The sequence below is a fragment of the Choloepus didactylus genome, chromosome 9 (genome assembly GCF_015220235.1).
Source record: "Choloepus didactylus isolate mChoDid1 chromosome 9, mChoDid1.pri, whole genome shotgun sequence".
Classification (NCBI taxonomy): Eukaryota; Metazoa; Chordata; class Mammalia; order Pilosa; family Megalonychidae; genus Choloepus; species Choloepus didactylus.
Window position 1 is genome coordinate 87105904 of NC_051315.1, and position 27946 is coordinate 87133849.

The 27946-nt window shown below is 36.8% G+C and overlaps 1 protein-coding gene across 5 annotated transcripts in view; it reads right to left on the reverse strand.

Annotated features, from left to right (window-relative positions):
• Positions 1-27946, reverse strand: part of DNAH7 (dynein axonemal heavy chain 7) — a 371530-nt gene that overhangs the window by 257582 nt on the left and 86002 nt on the right. For all 5 annotated transcript variants that reach the window (XR_005218999.1, XM_037850664.1, XM_037850667.1 and 2 more), the window contains 6 exons: positions 27637-27861; positions 24861-25007; positions 22663-23348; positions 20520-20706; positions 9430-9623; positions 7700-7898 (listed from right to left, as the gene is read on the reverse strand). Coding sequence is in view for 4 of the 5 variants with exons in the window: in XM_037850664.1 (XP_037706592.1) it covers positions 7700-7898; positions 9430-9623; positions 20520-20706; positions 22663-23348; positions 24861-25007; positions 27637-27861 (1638 nt within the window). In the remaining variant the exon portion in view is untranslated. The remainder of the gene's footprint in view (positions 1-7699; positions 7899-9429; positions 9624-20519; positions 20707-22662; positions 23349-24860; positions 25008-27636; positions 27862-27946) is intronic.

The window sequence follows — 27946 nt, forward strand, 5'->3', positions numbered from 1 at the left end:
TTCTCTAACTAACCAGTAGATGGCATCCATGAGTCACCTATTCCCCTCAAGTCAGTTTTCCCTAGCTTTGTCTTTGTGGTGTGTGGGGGTCTGATTCTTGTGGGGTTCAACTGGTGCACCAACTTTGGGTGTGTTGTTGGTGCTGTCTGACCTGAATGTGGGGCATGTGTCTGAGAGTTAGGGAGGCAGGGGAGCTTTAATAATCAAACCTCCTAGGTATTTCCAGAGATTTAAGGCTGTTGCAAGAGTCTAAGCCTTCACCTCAGTCCCTCCACAGATCATCTCTGCCACTGACCCACAAGTCCCTGGCAGAGGGTCCCTGGGATTTCCGAGCGGGTCCCCCTTCTCAGCCATGCTCTTCCAGGACCCCTGCTGAGGGAAGACTGTGCCACATCACAAGTGTGTGCCAGCCTCCAGGGACGCCCTGGGCCGCCGGGTCATGCAGGGGCGTTCCCAGACTGCTGTAAAGATGGTTGAATGGGATGTGTTAATTTCCCCTCTTCACACAGCTCTGCCTTCCCAGCTCCAGGACAATTAGCTGTGGGTGCCCTAAAGGCCACTGTCCATGGCCGATATTGTGGCGTGTGCGCAGTGCTGCGGGAAATACTCCCCGTCAAACTGGGTTTCTTGGCATGGCTCTGGGCTGTGGGTCTGGCCCTGGGTGGGAGTGTCCCCAGCCCACCAGGGAGATGGTTGCAAGGGGCATGGTTTCTTTCTCCTTTTGGCTCCCCTCTGCCCCCTGTCCCCAAGACAATCAGCAGTGGGTATGGGTAGGGCTATCCTCCATGCCAGACACTGAGGCGTTGGGAGAGCCCACTCCTGCCGTGCTTCACTGCATGGTTCTCATCATTGTATCTGCAGTCGGTCCCAGGTTTTTTTGTTTTTTTTTTTAAAGAACTAGTCCATCTCCAAACACCAACCCATGGTTTCCCCACACTGCAGCAAGGCTGCCAGACTTTCAGCCAGCTCACTCACTTGTTTCAGAATGCAGACTCCCAGTTTCACAAATTCACAGTCTCTGTGGATTTAGCAGACCTTGTCTGGCTGGTGCATTGCTGGAACTGATGTTCTGGGTCACTTTCTGCCTTTTATCTAGTATTTTTCATGGAGGTGTTTTTTTGCCCTGTCTTACCTAGCCACCATCTTGGGTTCTCCCTCTTCACCTTTTTGACAAATTCCTTTGAGGAACAGATGCTTTTAAGTTTGAGAAGTTCCCATTTATCTATTTCTTTCTTTTCTGATTGTGCTTTGGCTGTGAGGTCTAGGAAGGGACCTCCTAATACAAGGACTTGAAGATGTTCCCCTACATTATCTTCTAGGAGTTTTATGATACTGTCTCTTATATTGAGGTCTTTAATCAATTTTGACTTAATTTTTGTGTAGGGTGTGAGGTAGGGGTCCTCTTTCATTCTTTTGGATATGAATATCCAGCTCTCCCAGCCCCATTTGTTGAATAGACTGTTATGTCCCAGCTCAGTGGTTTTGAGGGCCTTGTCAAAGATCAGTCGACCATTGATCTGGGGGACTATCTCCGAATTCTCAATTTGATTCCATTGATCAATATGTCTATCTTTGTGCCAGTACCATGCTGTTTTGGCAACTGTGGCTTTATAATAGGCTTCAAAGTCAGGGAGTGTAGGTCCTCCTGCTTCATTTTCCTTTTTAGAATGTTTTTAGCAATTTGAGGCTTCTTCTCTTTCCAAATAAATTTGACAACTAGCTTTTCCAAGTCTGCAAAGCAGGTTGTTGGAATTTTTATAGGAATTGCATTGAATCTGTAGATGAATTTGGGTAGAATTGACATCTTAATGACATTTAGCCTTCATATCCATGAACAAGGAATATTTTTCCATCTTTTTACATCCCTTTCTATTTCATTTAGTAAAGTTATGTAGTTTTCTTTGTATAGGTCTTTTATATCCTTGGTTAAGTTTATTCCTAGGTCCTTGATTTTTTTAGTTGCTATTAAAAATGGTATCTTTTTCTTGAGTGTCTCTTCAGTTAGGTCATTTCTAGTGTATAAGAACATCCCTGACTTATGTGCATTAATCTTGTATCCCGCTACTTTGCTAAATTTGTTTATTAGCTCAAATAGCTGTGTCATAAATTTCTAAGGGTTTTCCAGATATAAGAGCATATCGTCTGCAAGTAATGTTAGTTTTACTTCTTCCTTTCCAATTTGGATTCCTTTTATATCTTTGTCTTGCCGGATTGTTCTAGCTAGCACTTCTAGGAAAATGTTGAACAACAGTGGTGACAGCGGGCATCCTTGTCTTGTTCCTGATCTTAGAGGGAAGGCTTTCAGTCTCTCACCTTTGAGTACTATGCCAGGGTTTTCTATATATGCCCTTTATCATACTGAGGATGTTTCCTTCAATTCCTACCTTTTGAAGTGTTTTTATCAAAAAAGGATGCTGGATTTTGTAGAATGCTTTTTTAGCATCTGTTGAGATGATCATTTTATTTTTCCCTTTTGATTTGTTAATGTGTTGTAATACATTGATTGATATTCTTACGCTGAACCATCGTTGCATGCCTGGGATGAACCCCACTTGGTCATGGTGTATGATTTTTTTAATGTGTCTTTAGATTCAATTTGAAAGTATTTTGTTGAGATTTTTTGCATGTATATTCATTAGGGAGATTGGCCTGTAATTTTCATTTCTTGTAGCATCTTTATCTGGTTTTGGTATTAGAGTGATGTTAGCTTCATAAAACGAGTTAGGTAGTGTTCCATTTCCTTCAATGTTTTGAAAGATTTTGAGTAAGATTGGTGTCAGTTCTTTTTGGAAAGTTGGTAGAATTCCCCTGTGAAGCCATCTGGCCCAGGGCATTTATTTGTGGGAAGCTTTTTGATGACTGATTTGGATCTCTTTGCCTGTGATTGGTTGGTTGAGGTCTTCTGTTTCTTCTCTGGTCAGTCGAGGTTGTTCATGTGTTTCCAGGAAATTGTCCATTTCCTCTACATTATCTGGTTTGTTGGCATACAGTTGATCATAGTATCCTCTTATAATTTTTTGTATTTCTTTGGGATCTGCAGTAATGTCGCCTTATTTATTATTTTGTTTATTTGGGTCTTCTCTCTTTTTAAGTTTATCAGTCTAGCTAGGGGCTTGTCAATCTTGTTGATCTTCTCAAAGAACCAACTTTTGGGGTGTTATTTATTCTATTTTTTTTTTGTTCTCTATGTCATTTATTACAGATTTAATCCTTGTTATTTCTTTTCTTCTACTTGGATTAGAATTAGTTTGCTGTTCATTTTCTATCTACTTCAGTTGTTCCATTAGTTCTTTGACTTTAGTTCTTTCTTCCTCTTTAATGTATGTATTTAGAGCTCTAAATTTCCCCCTCAATACTGCCTTTGCTGCATCCCATACATTTTGATATCTTGTGTTATTTTAATTCATCTCTATATATTTAGCGATTTCTCTTGCTATTACTTCTTTAACCCACTGATTGTTTAGGAGTGTGTGGTTTAACCTCCAGATATTTGTGAATTTTCTAAGTCTCTGATGGTTCTTGACTTCTAGTTGTATTCCATTGTGATTGGAGAGTGTGCTTCAAATAATTTCAATCTTTTTAAATTTATTGAGGCTTGTTTTATGGCCTAGCATGTGATCCATTCTGGAGAAAGTTCCATGCGCACTAGAGAAGAATGTGTATCCTGGTGATTTGGGACATAATGTTCTATATATGTTTGTTAATTCAAATTCACTTATTAGGTTGTTTAGGTTTTCAGTTTCCTTATTGGTCCTCTGTCTGGTTGATCTATCTATAGGAGAGAGTGATGTGTTGAAGTCTCCCACAATTATTGTGGAAACATCTATTGCTTTCTTCAGTTTTGCCAATGTTTGTCTCATGTATTTTGGGGTACTTTGATTGGGTGCATAGACATTTATGATTGTTATTTCCTCTTGTTGAATTGTCCCTTTTATTAGTATATAGTGACCTTCTTTGTCTCTTATAACATCCTTGCATTTAAAGTCTCTTTTATATCTGGAAATTAATATTGCTACTCCTGCTTTCTTGTGGCCATAGCTTGCATGGAATACTTTTTTCCATCCTTTCACTTTCAATTTCTTTGTGTCTCTGTGTCTAAGATGAGTCTCTTGTAAGCAGCTTATTGATGGTTCATATTTTTAAATCCATTCTGCCTATCTATATCTTTTAATTGGGGAGTTTAATCCATTCACATTCAATATTATTATTGTGAAGTCATTTCTTGAATCAGCCATCCTAACCTTTGGTTTTTGTTTGTCAGATATAATTTTTCTTTCTATTTCCTTTAATATACCCTTACTAAATATCTTTAGTTCTGAACACTTCTCCATACCTCTCTCTCCTTTCTTTGTTTCTGTGCTGGTAGGGCTCCCTTTAGTATCTCAAGTAGGGCAGATCTCTTATTAGCAAATTCCCTCAGTGTTTGTCTCTGAATATTTTAAGCTCTTCCTCAAATTTGAAAGAGAGCTTTGCTGGATAAAGAATTGTTAGTTGGAAATTTTTCTCTTTCAGAATCTTAAATATGTCATACCACTGCCTTTTCGCCTCCATGTTGGCTGTTAAGTAGTCACTGCTTAGTTTTATGTTATTTCCCTTGTATGTGGTGAACTGCTTCTCTATTGCTGCTTTCAGAACTTGCTCCTTCTCTTCCTGCTTTCAGAATTTGCTCCTTCTCTTCAGCATTTGACAATCTGATCAGAATATGTCTTGGAATGGGTTTATTTGGATTTATTCTGTTTGGAGTTCGTTGGGCATCTATGATTTGCATACTTATGTTGTTTAGATGGGCTGTGAAGTTTCCCCAACAATTTCATTGAATACTCTTTCTAGACTTTTACCCTTCTCTTCCCCTTCTGGAACACCAATGATTCTTATATTTGTGTGCTTTGTGTTGTCCATCATATCCCTGAGATCCATTTTGAATTTTTTCTTTTTTTCTCCATTCTTTCTTTTCTACTTTCACTTTCAAGCCTGCACTCTTCCAGTTCACATATTCTTTCCTCAGCTTCCTCTAATCTAGCACTGTGTGTATCCAGAATCTTTTAAATTTAATCAGCAGTTTCTTTTATTTCCATAAGATCGTCTATTTTTTAATTTACTCTTGCAAATTCTTCTTTATGCTCTTCTAGGGTCTTCTTCATGTCGTTTATATCCTGTGCCATGATCTTGTTGTTTGTGATTACTTCGTAGATTAATTGCTCCAAGTACTGTATCTCCTCTGATTTTTTTGATTTGGGTGTTTGGGTTTGGGTTATCCAGATCTTCTGGTTCCTTCATATGCTTTAAAATTTTCTGTTGTTTTTGGCCTCTTGGCATTTGCTTATCTTGATAGGGTTCTTTTAGGATATGCAGGCTTATTTGAACAATTACCTGTAATTTGTCAGAGCTACAGCTTGGTGGAGTGTACTTTCCCTGACTTACCAGCAGATGGCACCCCCAAGCCACCTATTACCCTCAAGCCAGTTCTCCACAACTTAATCTATGCAGCAAGTGGGGATCCAAATCTTGTGGGGGTCCAATCAGTGCTCCAAATTTCCATGTGTAGTTGGTGCAGCCAGCCCTGAACGTGGAGGTGTGCCCTGTGGAGGCAGGGAGGGAAGGTGGCTTTAAGACTCAAATATCCCAGCTGTTCCCAGAGACTTAAAGTTGTTGCATGAGTCCCACCCTTCGGCTCAGACTCTCCACAGTCTCTCTCTGCTGTGGGCCCACAAGTCCCCAGGATTGATATAGGGCCTTGGGACTTCCATGCAGGACCCTGCCTCCAAGCTGTGCCCTCCACAGGCCGCTGCAAAGGAAGACTGTGCAGAGTCACAGGTGAGCAGAATCCCCAAGGGAAGCTTTCAGCTGTGGCACTGTGCACAAGCATTCCCAGCCTGTTGAAAAGATGGCTGTACAGGGTGTGGTAATTTCCCACTTCTGCGGACCTTTGCCTTCCTAGCTCAAGGACAATTACCTGCGGGTGTGCAAAAGGCTGTTGTCCACGCCAGATACTGAGGCAGGTTCCTGGGGCATGGAAGGCACTCTCCACCGCACTCAAATGCGTGGCTCTCACTGCTGGATCCACAGCCACTTTTGGGGTCTTTAAACTAATCCATCTCCAAATGCCAACACCCAGTTTCTCCCCTCTGCAGCATTGCTGCCATTTCCCCAGCAGCCTCACTCACTAGATTCTGAACACAGACTCTCGGTTTCACCAAGTACACAGTCCCTGTGGATGTCGCAGACCTTGTCCGGCCAGTACAACACTGAAACTGGTATTCTGGAGCACTTTCTGTCTTTTATATATTGTTTTTCACAGAGAAGTATTCTGCTCTGTCTCTCCTAATCTGCCATCATGGATCCTGCAATAGCCTTTCAAACACACAAATACTTGTAACATGGTAACACACATATCTCCTATTTTCTTATATCTCCTATTTGTAGCATTTCACATTATTATTGTTTGCATTTTCACCTATGCACCACACACATGAAATTTTGAGAGCATATTTTTCCATATAATTCCTTTAATGTTCTGAAATGACAACCAAAATATTTTCCCCAAGCACTATGACAAAATTAAAATAGTGAAATAATATGAAATAGTATCAGATACGCAAAAATGATGAGTTATCACTAAATACTGCATCAATTAGCAAGCCATATAATTGAATTCAATGCTGCTAAAATAGTGGTCAAAGTAGAATTCATTTACATTGCTAACTGCCACATAAATGGGAATATTACTTGGCAATACTCATCAAGGGCTATCAACGCTCTTTGGTCCAGTAGTCCTGTACATGAGGAATTATCATAAAAATAATTCAATCAAGGAAAACATGTACATGCCTAAGGACATTCATTGTAATATAATTCATAATAGGGAGAAACGGAAAACCACCCAGAAGATTTTACATCCACTGGAAAAATATTATACAGGCATGTTTTAAAACTATATGTAACAAGAGGAAGCAGCATCATTCAGTGACATGATATATATTAAACACAAACATGTGGGGGAATCTGAAAAATTAATGAAAACTTTTGTTGATCAGGACCAAATGCCTTATTTCCTTCTAATTCTTGCCCTCATGCTACTGTGCTCAATCACGACTTTTATTCTTGATAAAGAACTTGAATGCAAATCCACATTATAGCAAAAATGAATTTAAGTGCTCAATTAATTTCTGTTTCTTGTCATGCCTTGAAATTCTCTACTAACAAAAAAATTACAAATGATTGAGCTGACAATAATATGCTTTCTGAGAGGTGGGAAATATGAACCTACCATCAATTGTAGAAAGTATTTAAAAATTTCCAACACATTGTTACCTATGTTATAAACACACAGAACAAAAGGATTGGCCACAGAAGTATACATGTCAAGGAGAAAGATGTGGAAGAATAGTAAGATGCTCCCAAAGCATGTGTCTAATTAATGATGAAAGCATGTGGCCTCAAGAAATAAGACAGAAACATGACTAAAACCCAAGTATTCTGTGGTATAGATGACATTTTGTCTCACTTTTCAAGTAAGTCACTACAAAATTACTACCATAAGCAAATAATTTCTTTACCTTCAAGTTATCAGTTACATTTGCATTGGTAATTTATGCCTCAATTTCTGTCTAAATAACAGTGCATTTATCAAAGATACAGCTACAATAACATTATACTCTATCATACTTGACTAAAATAAAAAATAAATAAAGCCAGGTACCCTGTGGATGGAGTTAATCATAACTCTTTCTAGCTCAACCAACCACTTCTCCACTTGACCTCTGGCTTTGGCTGTTGAAATGGTCTCTATGAGTTCCACAACCTCTCCTTCACTACTGTTCATGTGAGTAATGTCTAAAGTTTCTGTGAATTCTACCTTTGCAATTCCTTCAAAACATTTCTTCAAGTGTGGTTGCACCCTGTTGTGAGAAAACAAAAAGTAAGAGAATTAATCAAATTAAAGCAATTCCTTAGATATCAATGTTTTTGTGCACCAAATTTCATTCAATTCATAAATACGTACTATGTCCTAGGCCAACAAGAGCTGCTACTGGGAATGCAGCTTTGAGCAGGAAATAAGAGATACAATCCCTGCCTGCATGCATTATGCAGTCCAGTGGGGGGTCAGACAGTAATTGAATAATCACAAAAATATCTGTAAAATTACAACTATTATAAGAGCTATGGAAGAGAGGTCCTTAAAGCTTTGTTTCCATCACAGTGTACTGAAAAGATAGTAAAAATAATAAAAGTAGCAAACCAAATCTTGACTAACAGATATCAGACTAGTCTCTGAAACACCTTCAAATGCACAAAAGTAGCCACTTCAACTGGTATCTTCTGAGACTGCTTGAAAATTATGAAATTGGTTTGGCACTTCAAATTCTTTACAGTTTATTAAATCAACTGCTTTGAAGGTACCCAAACCGTTATACAGGACTAACTAAACCCCTCATTTTTTGGCATATTACAAATAATCAATTGTATTTACCTTTCAAATGAGCAAAAAGAAACAGAGGTATAAAAACTCAGATGGAAACTGGAGCCTAAATTTATCTTTTTGTCTAGGTTACTCATCTCCTCCTACCTTGAAGGCAGAAGATGCAAAATTAACAAATTTGTTTAACAAATATCTATCGAGTACCTACCATATACCAGACACTTTTCTAAGGATTAAGGAATCAGCACTGGGGGTAAAAAAACAGTCAAGTATTTCTGCTATCATGGAGCTTGTATTCTGTTAGGGAAAGTAAAATTATACGTAAGTAAATTATGGTAATAAGTACAGAAAATAAATTGAGAAGATAAGCATGGGAAAGGAGCCAGGGAGTGCTGAAAGGGGTGGCCATTTTAAGTATGGTGGTCAGAGAAGGGCTCCTCGAGTGTCAGATGTTTGAGCAGGTCTTCTCCAAAGCCAATGTGAGGTAAAGGAAGAAGAAGGAAGAAGTCTCATGGACATTTAAGCAAAGAGCATCTGAGGCAAAAAGAACAGCAAGTATAAAGACACAAAGATAGGAGGCTGCCCCTTTGATGAGGAATTGCAAGGAGGCTGGTGGGCAGAATGAGCAAGAAGACTAGCTGGAGACGAAAATGGAGAGATAATGGAGGAACAATTGTGCACGTCGTTCTAAACTATTTTGAGAATGGCTTTTATTCTGAATGTGACCACTTCTACAAGAGTGATTGTGCTCTGAAAAATCTGTAAGAGAATATGCGATAAAATAAGAAATCCATTCCAAGGTTTATCATATTTGGAAAAATATCATTCAATGACATTACCTATGTTTTTAGTAATTGTTTTAAATTGATGATCGATGATAGTTAAAATATTATTGGAGAAAAAATACTACAAAAACATAATCATATACAATTATTCATGTTCTGCCTTGTTTTAAAAATTAAATTTAAGCAGATTAATTTAGCTATGTGTTAAATATATAAGTTCCTTACCTAGTGGGATCTTTAGTTTCAGACAGAATCTCAAGAAGTTCATCATTAGACAAGAAAAAGAATCTGGGGAAGAAGAGGCGTTTTTTTTCCAAATATTCATTAAGTCCTTTAAGAATGAGTTCTAAAAGTTCATTACTTTTTTTCAGCCTTTCCAGCATTCTCTCAATGCCTACAACTGTCAGAACATGTTTATCCTAAAAACAAAAGAAAAAAAACTAAATTTTAAAAAATCAGATATTAACTTTATTTGTATTTATTTTACATTTGAGATTACATGTTTTTAATAAAACAGAAGTTAGGTAAAATTTAAGGTATTTAGTTTTAAAAAGTGGTCTTGCATTTTCCAGGTCCAACCTCTTTAATTACGTACAAGTCGTGTTGACTTGATGATCAGTCATACTGTTCACAATTTCTCATTCTAAGTTGGAATGGAGAGGGACAGAAAATGAAATAGAGAGAGAGAGAACACTGGCTCAACTCACAAGAAGGATAAGGAGGAAACAAAATAATACGAGATATGTCTCTTTTGTCTTTTTTTCTTTGAGAAAAAGTACTCAAAAGATACGTCATTATTCTTATTATTTTGAATATGGTTTTTATCAAGTTATATTATGATAAGTTTTATCAACAATTAAGTTTAAAAGGAACTATATTGACTGCAATAATCTGTATTGAGTGAGATAGCTCTTTTTTGAAAATGACACAATCCTTCAAAACTATAGATAGAAAATTAAGGGGCTTTGGGGGAGAGGAAGGAATTTTGCTTACATTATAAAGAACCATGCTTGGAACTACATGATACCATTCTGCTTCCTAAAGGACTTAATTTCAGGGTATGTTCTTCCTGAACACTCTAGAGACCTGAGACTACCCACCTGTGGGGCATACAGTTCTGAATGTTCTATCATATTAAAGTGCCACTGAGAGCTGCTTGCTTTAAAGTGATTCAAACTCAATTAAGTGTTTGAAAAAGAGCTTTTTTTTTTTTTTTCTATGAGATTCAAAATAAGAATCATCACAACTTTAAAAAAAGTAAATAGCTTATTGATTTCATGACATATCCATACAACTACCGGCTTTATGAAAAACTTCAGAAATACATAATAAAATACAATCTAGATATATATAAAATAAAAATTCTTTTAACTTTATTTTTCTTTAATACACAGCTTATGTCATCAGGGTCCATTCTTGGTCTTTCAATTCCAAACTCAGTGTTACATTGATAAAATTTACGAAGTAAAAGAAGTTCTTAACTAAATAAGCCTAAAGGTGTTAAAAAGAGGTGCTAAAACACATTAAAGTGAGATTTCAATCACTATACCAAATATCAAACATAGTGAGAACACATCGGTATATTCATTAATACAAGAAAAGGGGAACTTTAGAAAATCTGTATGAAATTAAATCAAGGGAGTATTGTTAAAATCTGAACACTGAATTTTAAGATGAACTAATTAAACTTATTTTTGTCATTCAGCCACAGCTGAGAGAGCAACCAAAAATGCCAGTTGTAAATGGTTTCATTAGGAGTCTCTAAATATGTTTTTTGTTAATATATTTTGAATGTGGATAATCTTCTGCTTTGTTTTTAGTTATAACAATATAACTTGGAAACACAGCAATTTTATCAAAGAACAAAATAATCATCATGACCTGTTTTCTCAACAAAACAGGCTCATATGAAATGTGTTACATATAATTAGATCAACTTACCTTCAAAGGTGCACAATTTTTAAAAGGCATTTTATTACAGTTCCTAACAATTTAATGTTTCAAATAAACATTAAAAAACAAAACCACACACACAAATGGCATGGCAGAGACTCTGGTAATAATTCCAATGTGCAATTCATTCAGTGAAGGATAGAGTACTCTTGTACTCCTAAAGCCAAAAACCAAAACCGTGTTCTTGGAGCACCACCTTCTGGAAAAGCATGCCTTTCTTTGTTAAAAAATAAAGCTGAACGGTTGCTAATAAATGTGAAAAACTCCTTTCACAGATGAACAATATTTGTCTTCTTCTCAGCTAAAGAATTTCTTGCAATGTCGCTATTTTGGATCTGGGATTGGAAAGCTAAAATCTCAGCTATTTTAAACAACAGCTCAAATTCCTTTCACTAAATATTACAAAGAAATGCCTCAGGAAACACTAAGCATTGGAGTAAAAATTTTCAACTGCTGAATTTCTGAGGGCAAACCTACTTAATCAGATTGGCTTACTTCTAAAGTAGAAGTAGGCTTACTTCTAAATGCACACAGGCAATAATCTATGTATCTTCATCTATGGACTTAAGAAAAAACACAAAAGTAATCATTTCACGACTGAAAACTAAACTACCTTTACTCTCTGCCAGTGAGAAGGTGAACATAATAAATGCCACATCAGGAAATGCCGCAAAGGAGGCATACCCAGTCTCTACCCATATTCCTCTCATAATCTGTGTGACCTTGGATCATTTACTTCATCCTGGTCTCTATTTTCTTATCTTTAGGATGGAGATAGATAAGAGATCTCTCTCAAGATTGTAATGAGGTAACATGTTTGAAGAGATTAATACGGGGCCTAGAACACACAGAGAGTTGTCAGATACACCTTTTTCATTGCCTACTATAACTGTCTCAAAAGAAAAGAAAAGAAAAGAGGAGAGGAGAGGAGAGGAGGGGAGGGGAGGGGAGGGGAGAGAGGGATACTGGGAGAGGGGGAGGAAAGAGGCATTTATATCACTCCATCAGTTTCATAGAGTTGAAATGAACATTTCATAATCTGCCATCCTTTGACTAAATTATTTATCATAAGAAAATAAAATTGACTTTAAATCTCTTCTAAGCATTGCCATAAACACTTGGTACATTCTGTGAATATTTGTTGAATGCTTGAGTGAATGCAAGACAAATGAAGCCTATAGACACAGAGGAACTCAAGGAACGTACAACCTGCCATGTTGTACCAGGCTGGTACTTACAAGCTATGTTCTTCAGACACAACAGTAAGATATTGTAACAGGAAACTACTGGAAATTTGAAACTTAGTATGACTTCCTTGACATCTCAATTGCTCTCTGTTTCCCAGAGGGGAAAACATGGAATTATTAACCATCATAATTTTTTGATTAAAGAAACAATTTTACAATTTCATGTGTCTTCTTTTGATTCACAAGCATCACCACTGTCATCGGCTCACATAAAAACCTCCTGATTTATTTATAATTTTTAACCCAATGCCTGTGATATCAGGGGTCTGAAACTTTAATTTGGGTTTCTGTAAAGAGGATTCATTCTAATTACCGCTGCCAGGAAACTTCACAGAAAGTACAGCTTAATATATTTAATAGAATTAAGCCCAAGACAGCAGCAAACTTCTGGAAGCATAAAATTCCTAGTCAGAAATTCCAGGGAATAGAAAACTTGTAAGATCCTCATTAAACCATTTAAGCACCAATCAGGTTGCTAGAGGAGAATGTTAAGGGCCCTTACTGCTTGAGATTCCTTGACTTCACCAGGAACAGAAGTTCTTTCTTTTAAGACCTAAGATGTTTCTAGGATTAACCTAGATCTTAGGGCCCACTTACCTAAAATTGAATTTTCAGAGAGGATTTATTAGAATAAACTCAGAATCCTCAGAATTCACAAGAATTCAAGGATCAGTCTCAATTTACTTATTCATTCACTCACTCAACCAGTATTTATTGAAGGCCTGATGTGTGTCAGGCACTGTTCTCACCGCTTGGGCTACAACAGTGAACAAAGCAAACAAAGATTACAGCCTCTATGGAGGAGATAGATAATAAACATAAATCATAAATTATATAGTAAGACAGATGCTACAAAAAAGGGGCAGGGTTGGAATGAAGATCAGGAAACATGAAGGCAGGTTTCAATTTTCACTAGGTTGTTCAATGTGAGCCTCTGTGAAAAGGTAGCATTTGAGAAAAGACTTCAAGCAGACAAAAGCATTAGCTCTACAGATGTTTGGAAGTGGAGCATTCCAGGAAGAGGGTCCAGTCAGTGCAAAGGCCCTAAGGTAGAACATGTTTGGCTGTGAAATTAATTGAAAAAAAAAAAAAAAAAAAGGAGGCCAGTGTGGTTGGAATAGAGTAAGTAAGGTGGAAAGTTATAAGGACAGGGAGGCAAAAGGATGGGGAGAGGGCAGATCAAGAACTTCTAGTCCAATGAAACCACTGATATGTCCCTGCATAGAGGCATTTTTCTCCTGAATATTAAGATATTTCAACTAGCAAACCCAAGTTGGGGAACTAAAATTGATGTGAGTAGCTTATTTGGTGAATTGGTGAGGTGTCACTCCCATTTTCACTCCTTATTACCCAGACCCATTTTACTCTATTTATGGGAGAACCTACATACCTGGAGTTGGTTGAGAATATTTACCATATATCCTCCAGAACTGTACCCCAAACACTTCTCAGCTGGTACAGAATTGAGTCTTCAATATAAGCCACTTCTGTTTTAATAAGGTCAATACTCATGGTGGGATCCGTAAACCCCACAGGTGACAGCCCATTGTGTCATCTTTCTTGAATTATAAGTTCCTTAGCAGAAACAATGTTGTGAGGGAAGTATGACAATGAATAAGTCACTCAGCAAGTCAGTGGATGATAGGTTTGCAGAAGATTGAGGTGGGAAAGCAAAATTCCATCAGGTGTGGACAAATCACTGTCCATCTCCATGATAAAAGAAGTCCAATGGATTCATTCAATTCCCCCTAAATGGCTGCCTGGTCCCTCCAGGTGCTGTGTTTGTTACCAGGGCATTATTTTAGTTTCTGCTATTGGCAGCTTGAACACTCAGCAATGGAGGTAACCCTGATATACTCAATGAAGTTACACCCATTGAAAGAATTCCCATCCCTACCATCTTTTAAAGCCATCCTTAAGTGGGGCTATAATTTTCACTGGGAGATAATGCAAGCATATTTTGCAGAAACATCTGTAAACCAGTCTCCAATGTCCTTAAATTATATCAAGGATTTTCTGGCATTTCAACTTCATTTAGGTAGACCACCATGGAAGCTGGGTTTTGGTCAATAAAGCAAACCCCAGCTAACATATTGAAACCAGGCTGTCTGGTATGTACACTCACATCAGTACATTTGATCATGTTTGTTGTGGTTGAATTGTGCCCCCTCAAAATAGATGTTCAAGTCCTAACCTCTGGTACCTGTAAATGTGACCTTTTTTAGAAATAAGAAGTAATCAAGTTAAGATGAGGTTACACTGCAATAGGGTGGGCCCTAAATCCAATATGACTGTTTTCCTTATAAGAAGAGGGAGATTTTGACACAGAGATGAAGACACACAACAAGAAGATGGCCATGTGACTATAGAGTTACAACTCCATGAGCCAAGGAGCACCTGGGGCCACCAGGAGCCGGAAGAAACAAGGAAGAATTCTACTGTAGAGCCATCGGAGGAAGCATGGCCCCGCTGACACTTTGATTTCAGACGTCTAGCCTTCTAGAACTATGAGAGAATAAATTTTGGTTGTTTTCAGCCACCCAGGTTGTGGTACTTGTTACAGCAGCCCTAGGAAACTAAGCCAGCAACTAACTTAGGTTCTTTCCTCCCTAACCAAGCACCATCATAATACCTTGCCACCTGTATTTCTCAGATTTATGTCAAGGTTTTTGGAAAGGAGGACTCAGCAAGGTCTGATGGTCAGGGTACCCAGAGTCATTCAAATCCACCCAAACATCCCATTTCCAAGTCTCACTGTCCCACTTTTTCCCAATCAGTGAACTAACTTCCACATAGAAACATGGCAAGGCTGTGAATTAAATTACATTGCAATTTAGCAACCCATAGGATTAAACTCTGTAACTGACTTCTGTCTATGTCAAACTTGAAGCTACAAGAAATAAAAGGCTTTTTGAGGGTAGTCACAGAAACTCCTTAGTCTTTTGATGTGTCTTGAGCAGAGAATTTGAAATCCTGAAACCCACTTATTTCTTTAATTTTTCTAGTGTCTTTGAAAGAATTCAGCCCATCTCACATCCCTTGTAATCCAAATCCAAACCAAAATTACATATTCCAGTAGCCACTAGGTCCACCAGAGCCTGGCCTCTAATACAGACTCCTCATTCCAGGAGAACAAGGGCATAATTAAAGTAAGTGATTCTTCCAAAGTATGCCAGGCACTATCAGGGCCCCATTTTCAAATGGTAACTAACCCTACACTACCCTAAAACCCTACTGGGTCATATAAACAACCCTCGATCACATCGTTGAGGTTCTGGTAGATTTATTTATTCAAGGTTCACAGCAGAATTCTTCTAGGTACACTAGGAGGAAAGGGATTTAACACAGAGAATTAAGTAATTACAAAATCTTTGGACATTTCAGGCTAGGCTTCCAGGAAAGACTCCTTTAGAATACTGTGGAACTGACCTTCTAGGAGTGTTCCTACTTCTGTCCCAATCAGGACAAAAGGATACTATACTGGAACTATTGAGTTCAAGAACACACCATGTGGCTGTGATTCTAGGGTCAAGGAACTGAGCTCAGGAAGCCACCTCCATCATTGCCTTTCAACTCCCATAAAACTGGTGACCAGACATTCATGCCCTGTTTGAAAAAAAAAAGTCATGTCTTCACGGTCTTGTTTGACAGCAGAAATACTCAAAATGGTAGAAAAATGACCATTTATGCCTTCCAAATCTCAAACGAGTGCATCTAATTGGCAGAATTTAGTTCACTTCCACAAACTGAAACGCTGGGAAGTCCAGGAGAAGTTGTTTTTAATTTTACAGCTCACTAGGAAAGAGTGAAATGCTTAGTACCAACTGAAAATATTTACTATAATAAAGGGAAAAGGAGAAATAAAGAATGACCCTAGGTTTTCAGCTTGAACAACAGGGGAATGAAATTTATATTTACCGAGTTAAGATTAGACTATGAGAGGAAAAGATCTGGGAAGGAAGTCAAGAGTTCCTTCCCCTGCATTGTATGGAATACCAAAGAATTCCTGAGTGGGTCAAAAGTTAAGTTTGGTGAAAGTGCAGTATATATGAAGAGGGATTATCCACTTTCACCTCCATCTGGTGGGCAATTAACTGGTTCCCATCCCTGAATCTTAGGGAGGCAGCCTGAGAGAGTACCTAGTAAAGTTTAAGAGCCTGGAAAGAGAGTAGACTGACATCTTGTTCCCCATCTGGAAGTCTGTTTAGTTACTAGGTGAGCAGGAAAGAACTCCAAGAGAAGACAGCATGGTGGGACAACCAGGTGAAGGAGGCACAAGGACCACGTACTTGAGGTTACTAAGAAGTACAAAAGATGGAGCTTGCCTTTCTGCAGACCTCACATTTGAGCCATGGAAGGCAGATGAAATTGGGAGCTGCAGATTTATGAAATACTGCTGTGGCATGGGAGAAAGAGACACATATATTAGAGGAATGTGGCAAAAGCCATCAGTGAGAAGTAAGTTTGAAGATGTCTCCAAATCTCACAGAGGATGACCCAAGCCAAGGGGAGATGCTCAAGATTGAGTCCCCCCATCAGCCAGAGCTTGTTGGGGTCTTCACCTATCCACACTGAGTCAATTAACAAAATGCTAGACCAGCAGAAAAGGGACAGTGTGTGGACAACCATAGACAGGAGGTTGTCCATCTTGTGATCAACAACAAAACAAACAGCCAATTTGACAGATCAGTTATACCAGGAAATGCTCTTTCACTCTTGTTCTCTTGGTCTCTTTCCCCTCTTCTTTCTGTCTTTCTCCCTCTCTCCACCCTTTTGTCCCAACACCACATGATAAGGACAGGAAGGAGAGAGGTAGTGTGGGAGAGCAGTCCTACACCTCCCTATCACTGGAACCTCAGGTTTTTCTGCCCTGTGGGGAGAAGAGCTCTGAGTAGAACATGAGAATGAGGTTTTGAAACAGATACAACTAAGTCTTCATAGACAAAACTACCCTAATAACCAAAAGTGACTGAAGAATTCTGGAATTAGAATGAGATGTCAATAAGGCAGCCTCTTCCAAGGAGAATGGGGCTTTGACTAAGCATAGCTGGTAACAGGTACCAAAACATAAAATTATTTAATGTTTATACCTCAAAGAGCTGAAACACCTCAATCAAACCAGTTATACAAACAGTATCATTTACATTCTATTTTCAAAACTCAGGCTTTCCCCTTGGCATAGTATATCTCTAAAAGAACCTTTATTAGGAACCCCCTAAGAATGAAAATGAGGTCTTTTGTACCAAGCAGTTAATCCAGAAGCCTCTATTACACAGGTTATCTTACTGGATTTTCTAAGAGAATGTTTATTTTCAAAGCTTTGGAGAGAATGGACAAAAGCTGCTCTGAATACTAAACATGTAGAGAGGGAGAAAATGCAAAAGCAAATTGAGGAAGACAATCGTCTTATAGCATAAGCATATGAAGTAAATGAAAAGAAGCCTGCTTATTTGGGAACAAGGAGAAGCAATGCATTTTTATTTTGTTTTGTCTGTTTGTTGGCACTTTGAAGTATATAAAAACTACCAGCAAAGCTGAAACACTGTTTCTGCAGTTCTAATTTTTTCTAATTATCTCCCTTTTTTTATTATTTTTATTGTGGTAATACATATATAAAACACAAATTCTGCCATTTTAACCACTTTTAAGTGTACAGCTCAGTGGTATTAATTACATTCATAATCTTGGGCTACCATAGTACCATTTATTACCACAGCTTTTCCACCACCCAAAACAAAAAATTTACCCATTAATCACCCAGTAGCCCCTCCTCCAGGCCCCTGGTAACCTTTAATCTACTTTCTATTGCTATAAATTTGCTTATTCTAGATATTTTTTATATTTGTCTTGTTTATTTCATGCAACATGATGTTTTCAAGGTTCATCCATGTTGTTGTATGTATCAGAACATCATTCCTTTTTACAGCTGAATACTATTCCAATGTATGTATATGCCACATTTGTTTATCCACTCATCTGTTGATGCAGACTTGGATTGTTTCCACCTTTTGCCTAGTGTGAATAATGCTGCTATGAATTTGGTGTATGTTTGTTTGTATTTAATTCAGCAGTTATATAGAATCAAAAATATGTTTCCCTTATTTAATAGTCCCAGAACTGCTATTCCTTTTTAGGCATTGAAATGCCTACAAAATTTGCTTAGCAATATGGGATTTTGAAGAGTATTTTGATCAACACCAAAAAGAGAAATTTTCTTTTTATTTTTTAAAATTACACTAACTAGCAGTATTCAAAAGCATCTACTTCTTGTTTTTTGGGACAACAAAACAATTCTATTTGATTCTTTTTCAAATGAAAATGTATACATGTTGTAAGGGCTCTTCTAGGTTGTAAGGAAACAATATATGAAAGACTACATTTATAAAATAAACTAATTAGAATTGATTAACTACAGTATCAAATGATTCACCAACAGCCCCTATAAATAGGGAATTCATTCAATATGATTAATTTTACATAACTTTAGCTTATATAGAGATTTGTTTCAAGTACTATTACATAAAATGAGGTAAACATAAACAAATCTATGTCCATCTTTCTCATTTTCCTATCAAATCATATAGTTGATGTCAATACAATATTATCTGTATTTAGGATTATAGTCACAGCTTTCAAAGTTTAAATAAAAAAGATATGCACATTTCTATTTCAGGGCAGGAAAAAAATTTAAGATAATACTCTTCCAAACCCAAAGTACAGTATTTGATCAAAATACCAGTGGAGTAGTTTACATCATTGAAATGTAATTTAACAACTAATATTTATTCCACTTTAATCTTATCTCTAATAACACACCAACCATGCTTGGCAGGCAGTAAATAAGTGTCTTTTTAATTAAACAAACCCATACTTTTCTCAGTGTTATTGATTTTTATAAAACTGCCTGTCCTAGTTTTCTAATGCTGCCAGAATACAAAACACCAGAGATGGATTGGCTTTTATAAAAGGAGGTTTAATTGATTACACAGTTACAGTCTTAAGGCCATAAAGTGTCCAAGTTAACACATCAGCAATCGGGTACTTTCATTGGAGGATGGCCAATGGTGTCTGGAAAACCTCAGTTAGCTCGGAAGACACGTGGCTGGCATCTGCTCCAAAGTTCTGGTTTCAAAATGGCTTTCTCCCAGGACGTTCCTCTCTAGGCTGCAGTTCCTCAAAAATGTCACTCTTAGTTGCACTTGGGGTATTTGTCCTCTCTTAGCTTCTCCAGAGTCTGCTTTCAATGGCCGTCTTCAAACTGTCTCTTATCTGCAGATCCTGTGCTTTCTTCAAAGTGTCCCTCTTGGCTGTAGCTCCTCTTCAAAATGTCACTCTCAGCTGCACTTCAAAATGTCACTCACAGCTGCACTGAGTTCCTCCTGTTTGTCAGCTCATTTATACGGCTCCAGTGATTTAATTTAGATCCACCCTAAGTGGGTGGGTAACACCTCCATGGAAATTATCTAATCAGAGTCATCACCCACAGTTGGGTGGGGTGCATTTCCACAGAAACACTCAAAGAATTACAATCTAATCAACACTGATGCATCTGCCCACACAAGATTACATCAAAGAAAATGGCATTTTGGGGGACATAATACATTCAAACCAGCAAACTGCCTCCTTAGCTTTAATTTTTAGCTCTCTTTCACAGTATTTTGTGTATTATTTTTCAGGTTTTTTCCTGCCTTCGTTTTCATTTATTGGACTCCTTAGATCTATTCATCTTTGTAAACTCATCTTTTTTGTTTGTTTGTTTCAACAGAGAAACTTGTTGACTGAGTTGCTGGCAGGGTGCATGTCTCCAGCAGTGCATATCGATGGTGGAGCGTCCCACAATAAGGGGAAGATGAGATAGAGCAGCAAGCATTGAATTCACTGTCGTTCTACCACAACTTCCAGCAAGAGCCAGTAACGTTAAAGGTTACTATACAATTCAGTTTCAATTTGGACCTCAAGGAGTAGTCAGGGAAAATACCTATTTTGCTTTATTTCTCGAACCTTGGGATTCTAAAACACGAGCCAAAATGAGAATGTGTGTGGGACAGTTTTGAAAAGAAAACCCATGTCACTTCAACCAACATAATCATGCTATCCAGAGAGATTTTTACTTACTTGTGTGACGCTTTTCATTGTATCTCTCCAGATTTTATCCACAGCTGTAAATCGTCTGCCTTCCTCAGGCATTTGAGACATAATATCTGGGGAGCTGAAAATGGGCTCCAAATATAACCATGTGGCTTGGACCTTGAGCCATTCATCCAGAATCTCTTGAAGCAGCAGCAGCTTGCCCTCCCATTCTCTGAGAAGCAAAACACAATAACTCATAACAACAGCGAACCAAGCAAGGTTTCTGAGAGCAAAACTCAAAACCACGACTAGACTAGCAATCTTCTATGCAGTGTTATAACTTCCATTTCCATTCATCCAGCTTCATTCAAGGATAAATCACTAGACTTGTTCTACAGAGTGTTTTAAAATAATAACATCAACACTCTGCTGATATGGGTATATATGCCAAGATACGGCTATCTACAAATGGGCTGGTTTCTGAGATCCAATTCCATGGCCAGAGGTTACAAATTGAGAAAAGAGATTTTGGCAACAGTACTGGTATCCTCAGTGAAGGGCACTCTGAACTTCCCAGGAAAGGGTAATTACATTCAAGGCTCATTTCATAAAATGAAATTTCATTTCATTAAATTTGGACCCATAAAGGCTTTATTTCCAGAATAAAATGTTTCAGTTCCTAAGATGAAACTGGCACTTAAAGAAAAATCTGCATACTCTTAAACACATTAGTGTTATTCATGAGAAGTAGTCATATTTGAATTTATAATGGGTTATCAGTTCATTTCTAAATATGAGGAACATAAATAATGACTTCCTTTCTTTAAGAACAGGTATTATAACTATACCATAAACTAACAATTTTACAAGCCTGGTGCAGTTCTAAAGTGTATGTATTTACTCCACCTTCACAAGAATCCTATAAGGGAGGGGCCATTATAATATCTATTTATAGATAGGGAGACTAATGCTCAGAGTGGTAGATATAAGGCTCATGGTCCCCCAGCCAATAAATAATAGAGCCAAGATTTAAACCCAGACAACTGTAATCATTATACTATACTATAAGAAATAACATAGTCATAGAGAAGAATGATTTATTAAGGGCAAGAGAACCTACAGATGGGATAGATTTATGTCTGTAGTAATACATTACTCATCGTTTATAAACAGCACTGTGTGATTTTAGATCCTTAAAACCAAGAAATAGGAGTTTTAAAAGTCGCTAGGCATTTTAAAATGCCTTTCTCAAAATACTTTCCTTTCTATGCTTATCAATAAATTTGTTTAATGTTTTTGCACACAAGAAGACACAAATGCCCCTGCTTTTTCTGGTGCTCTTCTCTTTCTCCAACTAATCCCAGGCTGAAAATTTCTCAGCAGCTAATGATAATGTGCATAGTTCCTAAAAATGGAATCTCAATATGCCGTTTTCAGAGTAGTTTAAAAACTACTCTCTTGAGCACACTGGAGCAAGTGGGGTAGGAAGCAGAGCAGCCAAATACAGTGATTGAGCCAACACCAATCAGAGCACACTCAAGTTTATGATAATATATCATTAACCAGAGTGGGATATTACCAAGCAATTAGCTTTCTCTCGCCATGCAAATTCACATTGAAAATGGTAGTCTGATTTGGATTTGCTGGTTTTTGAAGTAAGATGTGAACATCTTAGTACAAATTACAAATATCAAAATGACAGACAGGGTAAAGCTTTAACTTAATCAGCTGTGTTAGAAGCCTAAAGTTCCAGCCTAGAATTATCATTTCACTCTTTTGCACTTATCTAGCCATCCTTCCTATCTAGGAATGGAAATTACAATAGACTTTCAGGGTTCATTTTCTACAAACTAATTACATTTAGAACAGGTCATTATCTTCAGTTTGTAATTTATATATTCTGGTGTCCACAGATACAAAATCATTTTTGAGAGTCAAATATCAAATATCAGCTTATAGGCAATAAAAATGAATATCTGGATACTGAATGGCCACTGCCTTTGTTGTGATTATGGAAATTAACAAACCATTAAGATAATAGCAAGGGATCAGTACTCTTTTAAAAATAGTGAAGGTTGCCATTCCTAAAAATGAACTATTTAAAATATTAAGTATGATGTGCAGAATCAATTTTCAAAAAGAAGTGTATCATTAAATACAAGGGATTGTCATCTAAATATCACTTTACCTCATTTGTTTTTCGTAAGGCTTAATGTAAGGAGATCCTCGCATAGTTTGTGTTTTAATAATGTGGTCATCCAACAACATCTGAATTTCATCAACTGATGACAAAATAAATGTCCCAGTTTCTCTATAAGGAAGTATGACAAATTCCATTGCATCCCATTCATTAATCATTTTCTCCATGGCCTTTTCAAGAGAGTATTCTTTGCTAGCTGCTTCACTAATACCTTCAAATCTGTCTAAATATGGTTCCAGATTCATGTCTAAGAAGGAGAAGACGGTGGAGTCATCCGAGGGCTGCAGGGGATAACCAACAATGCTGGACATGGCCTCCCAGTGCCTGGGGCGCAAGCCAGGATTACAAATCACATGAATGAGAGGAAGGTGCTGCCTGAATTCTTCCACCTTTGTTCTTACTTTTTTTGTTATTGCCAATGCATTTGGAGAATCATGGAAGGTTTTCTCCAGTTTATAGAGTCCTCTCCAGTAATTTCCAATGTCTGTTTCTACTTGGTCTGGGTTCACCTTCTGATATGGTCCTTCTGTCCAGCCGCGATATTTGGTGCTAAACTCAACAGCAGTTTCATAGAGACGCAGATAAGGGTTCAAACCATCTTGGATTTTTTTACGTTGAGGATATATTGATGGTAGCCAACCAAATGCTTCCTCTTCAGCATTAAACTGCTCAATCTAGAAGGACAGGTATCAAACATACTCATTATTCTGAAAATGAATTGATACACAAAAAATTTTAAAATATCATATTCAAAATATGTCTCCCCAAACCACTCCCTACGGCCTAAATTTAAACTTAAATTCGGTCATAATCTAAGGAAATGAAGCAGTACCCTTTTTCCTATGTCTTTTGCATTTCAATTTCCTGAGAGCAAAGACTGGCTATCTTAGTTAAAAGAATTAAATAAATTTACACGTATAAAGAAGTCTTTGCTCAGATATGTTGAGGATATAGCTTCATTCATTAACTAACAAGAGTTTATGTATTTTCAATATATGCAGCATTGTGCTAGGTACTGTAGAAAATAGAAAAAAGTATTATATTGACAAGTACAAACCCTAAAGTGTTAGTAATCCAGCTGAGGAGGCAACACATACGAGCATGGAAAGTTAAATAACATTTGTTCAATAATAACATAAGGTAATAGAAGAGCTCCATCAAAGCAGTATCTGTTTTAATATGAAATGAATAGTATGTACAAAATATGCTATCACTCAGAGGAGGGCGATCATGCTGAAATAGAACAGCCACAGATGCTTCTGCAGAGAACATGCAACCTGAGCTGGGTCTCCAGGATGGGTAAGGTAAGAGGAGGCAAAGAAAGCATTAACCTCCTCTTAGTTTAGCAGTGAAACATGCGAGGATGTCAGTGGCTTAGAGGAGAAATCTATAGAATTGTGAAGTGTGAGTTAGATTTTTAAATTATGCAGGTTACATAAAATTTCAGAGGCCTCAGTTAAAAAAAAAAAAAAACTACAGAATTTTATTTCTCTTTTTTGAATGCATGTTTCTATATTCATGCTTATTATAATCTATTTCATTACCTGAACTGATAAGGTATTAAAATCTTTCAATGTGAGAAAAATGGTAGCGCATTATAATAGGTTTATTTCCATATTTTCTCTTTTTATTAAAAAATGCAATAAAAATTTCAATCATTTTATATAGCAAAGAGTGTGGCTTCTTCTCTTCCACTTTCTCTGAAATAGCAGTACTGGGAATAAGGTGACTTGGTAGAAAAAATAATGTGCCTAATTTAAAAATACAGCTGCCAAATCGAAGCTTGTCTCTATGAAGATAGAAAAACTATTTAACAGTAATCAAGTGCTATAATTAGCTTGCTTCTGCTTGAAAATATGGATTCCCAAATACCACCATTTAAATGATTTAAAAACAATTATTTTAAATGATGCAAAATAAAAATTAAGAGATAGCCTGAGAGATAACTCTATCTTTAAAATAAAAGATGAAGACAATGATGTGTTATCATTATCAATAGAAAACAGCAATGCTGTACCTCCTTGAAACATGTCTGTACAAACTATTTGTGTCATTTGCGTTATTCTCTGGTTAAATGTAGTTAACCCATTTTATTTGAATCTACTTGCTAAAGGTACAAAACCAAAACAAATTCAATCCTTCTTCATTTGAACTAATTCATCTTCTTAAGAATTTGCAGACTACACCTTTTCTGCTGCTAAATCCAACTTTCCATTCAGTGTTTGGGCCTTTTTCAGGTATCGCTGTACATCTTGAAGATCCCCAAACGCGTAAAATTCTTCTGCCTGCTTGGCATAACTCTCCAGTTCTTCCACAAATCGTTCACATCGTAACTAATAAAAATCATATTAGTTGTTACTATTTTAAAAAGTTAAAACACCTAGTTATCAAGAGAAAATTTAAATATCTATAAGGATTAACAGAATTAATATTATTATATTAACCAATGGCAAAATATAAAGAAAAAGATAATTTGGAAGATTATCTAAATATGTAGGACTTTTAAGAGTCAGAATTAAAAATTAATAGAGTAAATAAAGCATGAATTCAGTCACCTCTAATTTACAAATTAGATAAGGTTTTATCTTTTACTATCTATGTAAGAAGTTCTAACTAATAAAATGAAGAAGAATGTGTTAAACTATGGTATTTTTCCAGTAAGATTAAGAATTTATGCTAACAAATTATGATGATTAATTTCATGTGGTCAATTTGGCTAGGTTATAGTGTCCAGTTGTTTGGTCAAGCACTGCCTTACTTGTTACTATGAGGGTATTTGGTAGATGAAATTTGCATCTACAATCAGTTGATTGCATCTACAATCAGTTGATAGTAATGTGGGTAATTGCCTCATCCAATCAGTTGGTGGTCTTCAACACCAGAATTTCTGCCTCAGTTTCAGCACTGACTCTTGCTGTAATTTTGTCAGCCATCTTCCCTTCAGGAATTCAGACCAAGGACCTCCATACTACTTTTATCAGAGTTTCCAGCTTGCAGCCTGCCCTATGGAGTTCAGACTTGCCAGTCCCACCAGTCACATGAGCCATAGCCTTATAATAAATCTCATTTTCTCTATATATATATCCTTTGATTCTGTTTCTCTAGAAAATCCTGAATAATATGCAAATGATTTATGAGCATTTGAAAAATCTCATAATAATCAAGATCAGACTAAAAGAAACCACCAATTTATTAAGGGGCATAAAATATCTGTGGATTATTACAAACAATTGGAAAAAAAGGAACTTCTTAAGTTCTGTTCTAAATTCAGATATGCCCTTCAAATGGCAATGGTTAAAACAAGGTATTCAGGATTATACTTTTTGCACCAGGGCTTTCTTTGCAAGAAATGTGTAAGGTAAATAAATCCACATTTATAAGTCTAAAAACTATAGCCTTCCAATATAAAACAGACTTGAGTGTATATTTAAATGAGAAAGGCTTATTACAAATTTGTCATTGATTAGGCATTCCAAATTAAGTGACTCTAAAATAAGTAGCTCAGTAAAATATTCAAAAGTCAAATCTAGATAATTAAAAAATAAATTTTCTACTTTATAGTTTATCTAGTCTGATTTCTGCCCTCTTTTCTCTATTTTTCTGGCAAATTTATTGCACTGGCATCAGTGAGAAAAGGAAAATGAGGGTAAAAATTCACCAACATTATGTGTGGTTTGTGAAATGGCATACTTCACAACAAAGTATAGATAATTCTGGACTATCTAGTAATTTCCTAAGAGTCTATTATATTGTAACTTACGTGCCTAATATTTACTATTTGCTATTCCTGATGCTTTCCACAGATTTTTTAAAATTTTTAATGGCCTAAGTATAAAATATAAACATGAACTACAGTATGAGATGGTTTTTTTAAAGTCTATGCATTATTCTCCAAACAATAGATTCTGCTAATTATTTGTGTTTGTCGTAGTGTAGTAGAAAGAGAGTTGGACTTGCTATTAAAGGATATCTGTACTGGCTGACCTGGAACAAGTCTCTTAACTTCTAGAAATCTTAATTTCTTCATCTGTATATTGAGACTAAAAATACTAAAGACTTTATTCAGACAATAACTATAGAGTGCTCGTTATATTCCTGTGTGTCAGTCATTGTGCCAGCCATTGGGGATATAGACAGAGGAAAAGAAAATGAAACATTCCTGTGCTTTGAGGCATTCATCATCCAATGTGGATATGAAAATAATAACAAGGGGATAGGATAATTAGTCCAGTGGAGAGAAGTTAAAGATGCAATGGGAGCAGAGGAGAAGTAGCCCTGTGGTCTGACTGAGAGGTCCTCTCAGAAAATAAACTGAGTATGCCAGATAGATAAGCATGGGGGAGGGTAGCAGGGGGTTCTCTAGAGCACATGGAGAGAATTGCAAGAGACAGTGGTGTAGGAGAGCTCAGGGACATGGAATTCCCACGGTTATTGAAAAGTCAAGAGCAAGGAGTTGGGAAAAGTAGATGAGGCTGCCCAGGTGGTCAGGGTCAAATCACAAAGTATCTTATATGTAAACCAACCAAACAAACAAACAAAAAATGGTTAGAACCACTGAATGTTAGAATGATGACTGGGTATATATTTAGGAGAATTTAAATGATTGTGAGATGGGAAGGCACATTTCAACAAAGGAGCTTTGACATTCAAATAATAAAAATAAAATAGCCAAATCAAGACAGTGTTATAAATTGTTTCAAGATAAATACTATCTTCTATTAATGGTCATTTGTGGGCAACATATTCCAACGTTTTTCCATGTTATCTTGAAAAGTCACTTAATCAATATACTGCTCAATATACTGCTCATCAACTCCAGTATGTGTGTTACCTTCTGCTAGGATTTATAGTATGAGAAAGCTAAAATATTTGGCTTTTGAAATAGAATAGTTAATGCTTCATGAAAAGTTTAAAAACAAGCTCCAGGAAACTAAAATAATTAAAAGAATCTATGATGCCAACCTTAAGACCTTCTTGATACTGTTCTGTTTTATCTTTAACTATTTTCCTGTGTTCTTCAAAAATTTCTCCCATTCTTCCGTACCATTGGAAAACATTATTATTTAGTCTGATGTCTGCTGGAGAAAAGTTGGCACATTCAATGAGGAAAGCGAGGCAGTTTTTGGAATCCACTAATCTCTGTTCCAGTTCCATCATATCGGTTGCCTCCACTTTCTGAATGTAAGCCTGAGGAAAAACAAAAATTACAGTTGGCATTTTAGTAAACAGTTCATGTAAAAGAAAGTCTGGGGAAATACACTGAATACATATG